This window comes from Nestor notabilis, unplaced genomic scaffold (genome assembly GCF_000696875.1).
Source record: "Nestor notabilis isolate BGI_N333 unplaced genomic scaffold, ASM69687v1 scaffold29708, whole genome shotgun sequence".
Classification (NCBI taxonomy): Eukaryota; Metazoa; Chordata; class Aves; order Psittaciformes; family Psittacidae; genus Nestor; species Nestor notabilis.
The window spans coordinates 1-5,600 of NW_009939163.1; the positions used below are offsets into that span (position 1 = coordinate 1).

The 5,600-nt window shown below is 45.3% G+C and overlaps 2 protein-coding genes across 2 annotated transcripts; one reads left to right on the forward strand and one right to left on the reverse strand.

Moving 5' to 3' along the window:
- Nucleotides 1–7: 7 nt before the first annotated feature.
- DFFB (DNA fragmentation factor, 40kDa, beta polypeptide (caspase-activated DNase)) lies at nt 8–2,083 on the forward strand (the record flags this gene model as incomplete). The annotated part of the gene is made up of 5 exons (XM_010019710.1): nt 8–59; nt 717–796; nt 943–1,116; nt 1,301–1,401; nt 1,867–2,083. Coding segments are annotated over 5 exons (624 nt in total), but the record flags the coding sequence as incomplete, so codon positions are not given.
- A 2,299-nt stretch (nt 2,084–4,382) lies between these two features.
- LOC104409750 (chromosome unknown open reading frame, human C1orf174) lies at nt 4,383–5,375 on the reverse strand (the record flags this gene model as incomplete). The annotated part of the gene is made up of 2 exons (XM_010019711.1): nt 4,383–4,487; nt 4,890–5,375. Coding segments are annotated over 2 exons (591 nt in total), but the record flags the coding sequence as incomplete, so codon positions are not given.
- Nucleotides 5,376–5,600: the final 225 nt, after the last annotated feature.

Below are 5,600 nucleotides of genomic sequence, written 5' to 3' on the forward strand. Positions count from 1 at the left end.
CAACCTGAGCGAGAACATCCTGGCCGAGGATAAGGAGGAGGATGAGAAGTGGTTTGAAGGTACGTCCGGTGACCTCAGGGAGCTGCCGTGGGGCACCGGGGCTCGCCCGGCTGGAGACACTCGCTTCGGTCACTCCTGTTGTTCTTGAAGTAGAATCATTGTAAGATAGTTTAAAAACCCGGGAGCGCTTCTGGCTGGGGCGGGTTGGTACCTGGTCAGGGGATTAGTGGTCACATTTTTAAGGCTTCTTTACAATATATGCATATTTAGCATCAGAAAATGGTTAGAAACACCCCAGTTTCCCTGTTGCTCTACCCAAGATTGCTCTGGAGTACATTGTTTTCCCCATTAGCACAGTTATGCATTTGCTATTCCGTTAAGGATTTGCTAATAGCATCCTGCTAACTGCAGGTACCAGCCAGCTAACCTTGCTGTTTCCTGGACATCTTCACAAGCTGCCTCTCCCATTCCCACAATCATTGTTGTGGTTCTTCTTGAACAATTGCTTTCTTCACACAATCTCTTTAGTTATGAACAACTATAACATCAGCTACTGCTCTGAGAGCTGGTGCTCTGGGTGGGCTTTTAATCGCTAAGAGCAGGGTAGTCCTGACCCAGTAAAATGAAAATGGGAACGAAAACAAACATCTGCACGTACTGAGTTTGGAAGGAAGGAGCAAGGCAGAAGCCACAAACATACTCTTAACTCCCTTTAGGTCTAGAGTCTCGCTTTAAGAACAAGTCAAGCTACATGCGATACAGTTGTGAAAGCAGAATACGAAGCTACATGAAAGAGGTAAAAGTTTCTGAAGTAACTTATTTTCAAGCTGCAACTTAATTATGTGATCACGTGTATACAAAAGGCTTCTATAGTGCAATATGATTGTGGAAAACAGCTTCAGGCTGCTAGAGTCACCAAGGGTTTTTTTCCCCCCTCTCTAGGTTAGCAGCTTTATTTCAAACGTTCATCCTACAGCAAGAAATGCATATAAAAGGATCACTGACCTGATGGCAGATAAACTGAAATCTGTGAAATACAACGGGTGCTACTTTGACAGAAGGGAGGAGGAGGAGGGAGCCCGCCTGTGCACCACGGAGGGGTGGTTCTCCTGTCAGGTGAGTTCAGCCCTTTTTAAAGCAGAGTCTTGGTTCCAGAAAGCAGCACCGTGACTTGCAGTGACAGCAGAGGAAGGAAGGAGTTAGCTGGATATGCACGTAGTGCAGTATTGAGCTTGGCAGGGCAACGGTGTGGGTGATCTTGAGTCAGTCGTGGTGAGCAGCACACCTTCTTGTTTTATAGGGACCTTTCGACAGAGATGACTGCCCATGTAAGCATTCCATCAATCCCTACAGTAACAGGGAGAGCAGAATCCTCTTCAGTACCTGGAATCTCGATCACATGTACGTACAAAGTGTTAATCCAAACTGCCCTTCATCTTAGGCAGGAAAGGTACAGCCAGAGTCTTCACCCACCCCACTGTGCAGTCAGCTCTGCCATGAGGAGTGCGCTGGGGTAAAAGGTGCTTGGGTGCTGCAGCTGCTTGTGGTGACATACAATCCCGGAGGCAGATGATAATGCTGTCTCTCATTAGCTGCTTTGCTTCTGTTCAGATTTTCCTTGTACAGAACATATCCCTCCTCACCATGTCCCCTTTGTGGAGACTCCTCTCTGGCAAACCCCCAGACCTGTTTTCAGGCATTGTGCAGTCGTGAAGCAAACAGGATTTGGTAAATTTCCTCGGGTTGGAAAGCCTAGTTACAGTGAAAGAATTCACATTCTGCCTGTCTCTGAAAGGGAGAGGGATGCTCAATTATGATGAAAAAAAGCCTTAACGGCAATACTGTTTTCTCTTTTGTGCACTGAAGAATAGAGAAGAAACGTGCTGTTGTCCCAGAACTGGCAGAAGCTGTCAAAACACGAGATGGAAGGGAAGTGAACTGGGAATACTTCTATCAGCTGCTGTTTACTGTGGATAATTTAAAACTTGTACATATTGCTTGCCATAAGAAAACCAATCATAACCTCAGCTGTGACAAAACTAAAATTTACAGGAGAGGGAAGCACAACCACAGGATTTCATAGTGCATCTCTGGAAGCGACTTCTGCTTCCCTCAAAATCGTGTTGGTTTTAAATAGCTCTAGTTTCTTGAAGAAGGACTTATTTCAGAGTCCCTGGCTAAAAGAACTGGCTAAGTAATTCAGCTGCCATCTCACAGAGCATACAGGTACCTCATGCTTCATTCTGCTCTCCTGCCTTCCATCACACTGTGTTGAGTGTGGTAAAATAGAGCTGTGAGTCAGTATAAGACTGAGGCCAGAGGCTGACAGGCCTCTCTAGCCATGGCAAATGTAGGCCCAAAAAACTAATTCTAGATGTGTATTTCTGCGAACTTTACACCAAACAGCATACTTTAGGATAATTACTCTGCTCATGCCTTTTCCAGGTGGATAACCACTGTATTTCAGTGTGCCAAAGGGTGATTCAGTGACAGAGCTGCTGGCTCTTCTGTGCCAAAACTCATCCATGACCACTCTGCTGTTGAAGAGCAAGGCCATGGCACATCTTTGCTTCTGCCACCTTGGTTCTTTGGCATCTTCCCCACTGATTTCTCCTTTCTGTTTCTGCCTCTGTTGCTTGAGTTTGCTTGAAGCAACACAAGGAATGTAACTGCATAATCAGTTTTACCTGGTGCTCTAGAGAATACTGCCTTTGTAAAACACTTCCTACCTCAGGTAACAAAATACAACTGGATCCATTTTTACTTGATTTTTTAAACACCAGCTGACAGCAACTGAACTTCTGGGGACTGTCAGTGTAAATGATGTGAACTTTTTTAAATAACAAAAAATTATCAGCAATGATTTGATCCTTCTGTATCACCTTATTGACTACACATCACTGGTACCCAACATGCAAGCACTCACTGCATGGTTTGCCATTGGGGATGGCATCACAGCTAAGACCCTGATGACAAAACAGTGACATCTGTATGGTGCACTTCCTACAAACTGAGAATCACTGTTTTGCACGGTGCTGAAACAAACCCAACTGTCTGTGTGCGAAGCCGTATTTGCTAGAAAGAGACAGCAGCAAATAGAGCATCTAAGGAACGCTGGGAGAGCTGCTTCAAGCTGGAGTTGTGCTGAGAACCATGAATATGCTATTAAAAAATTAGATTTTTCTGTGTTAAAGAATTAAGAGTGAAAAGGAGCCAAGAAATATCGTTGACAGAAACAATGCATCAGCTGGAGTGGAAATGTGAATAAATTAACATGTCATGCATATACAATTTGTTTGACTTACAACTTTTGCATGTTTAACAGGCTGTAGCTGTAGAAATTAATATTTATTTAAGCCATCTGCTGATAACATTTTCTCTATATTTTATAGAAAACTAGAAGGAACTGTAACAATAAAGATCTGGGAGCTTATCGCGTAATCACACTTTCAAAGATGTATTATCATAAACACAGGGGGAGTTCACAGTTCTGAAACCATCTGAAATTACCCATTATTGGGTAAAAATGCAGGCTAGAATAACAATCGTGGTGGGCTGACCCGCATCCTTAGCAGGCAGTACTCGCTCACCTACAGATCAAGCCTCACACCGAGCAGTTTTATTCCTCCTTTATCACTGCTGATGCGTTTGTGTACAAAATCCCTATTCCTAACCCTGGGAAGTCAACTGAAAACACTGCCCGTGTTGCACTGCGTGGCTGTTGCCACAGGCAGTGCTTACAGCTGCTCTGGTGGAAGAGGGAAGCAGCCAGCTTCATGTGGTGGTTATTAAGAGAACTGACATGCAGTAAGAACTACTTGACTTCCAGAGATCAGCACCGCAGCCCTCACGCTGAATCCATGTGTTTAGCTTTACCAGTAGAGGGGCACTTCTAAGGTTTAACTGGGTCTGGTTTAGAGATAAACAGTGCAACACACACAACAGAGGCTGGTGTCCCTCTTGGTTCTGGGTAGTCAACTGGCTGCATTACTAAGAGGATGCCACAAAGACATCACAGAATGAACAGCAAAAGGAACTTGTTCTAACATGTCTCAAGTGGCTATTTCTAAAAAAGACCAAACGTTCACCCTAGGCAGGGCCTCAAATTCTTAAGCAAGCTGCAAGAACTGCTATTTTCCAAGGTTTTTTCCTAAACATTAGTGGTAAAATGATAAATTACAATTTATTTCCAAATCACTGACAATTTAGTCAATCTCAGCCCCAGATAACTGTGGGAGAATCCTGTATCTGCCAACTCCAGAAAAACAAACTCCACCACTTCTCTCTCAGAAAAGGCAAACGCAGACACCTTATGTTAGCAACAGCCAACCAGCATTACATGGTTGCAAGGAAAAAAGGTTTAGTTTATTTACAGTTTGTTGTTAGACAACATCCTCTTCCTCCTCCTCTTCCTTCGCAATGAAATGTAGCTTTCTGAATTCTCGCCTGCTCATCGTTGTGCTTGGGAGTGCAACTGCTGGGAGGTCCTTTAAAGAGAAGAGAAAACCAGTGAGCAAGGTCTCTTGTGGCAAATGGCAGAGCTCCTGCCTCCCCACAGGCTCACATGCTGCCACATCCCATATACCAGGCACCACCACACAGTGAGAAAACACTGTGACAATGACACCATGTCTCCGTAATACAGCTGCCTATGTCTTTATGAGTAAAAATAGGTGATTAATGGAATTGGACTAAGGAATCTAAATAAGAAAGATTTTACACCTGAAGTTAACCTGGCTGGGCAATTAGTTTCATCTCCGATTGAGGCAGTTCTATCGAGGGGACAGAGATATGATGCCAGGTAAGTACAGTTTTGAATCTAGCCTAATCTAGTTTGGAGTGGAACGGAGCTGAGCCTGTAAAGCATGAGCAGACGGTCATTGTCTCACCTGCAAAAACTCAACATCGCCAAAGAACCGGTGCATGGGCATCGGCTGGTTGCTGTCCTCATCCACGAAGGCGCTGCTGTCTAGTCGCGTCGGCTTCTTCGGGAGATCAGCATCCTCCGAGCCAGAGCCATCCGAAAGCGCATCCTCACAGCTGCTCTCCTCACTGCAGGCACGAGCATGCACATCATCACCACTGCCCGGCTGTGACGGGGCGCTGCTGGATTTCACCACCCCTGGCTTGTGAGACACAGGATGCTCCTTCTCCCGCTTCTCTTCGGTAGTCTCTGGAATGCTTTCACCTTTTTGCTGTTGAATTCCATCATGGTCTCCTGGATCCTCTGAACCTTGATCCCCATCGGCTGTTGTAGGTGTTTCCCCCAGCGCAGCAAGGTTTCCACTTCCACATGCAAGTCCTTCTGGTTCAGATTTTACTAGATCCGGATGTTCAGTCTTCAGCCTCTTTGAGGGTCGCCTCTCAGCTGCTTTCTGTGAAGAACGCTGTTAGCAAAAGAGATAAGATCCTAAAGCTTCAGTGAAATAAAGAAAACCACCCTGTCTCTTTAGCTGTGAGGCTGGATGTGAAACCGAAGGGCTTGAGCAGCACCTTGATCCAAAGCTGCATCACTACGAAAAGTAATGAGTAGCCAGCGGACACGAGAAGAGGAGAAGGAGGCGCAGCCAGCTTGCACCAAGCCACAGCGTACAGTCCAT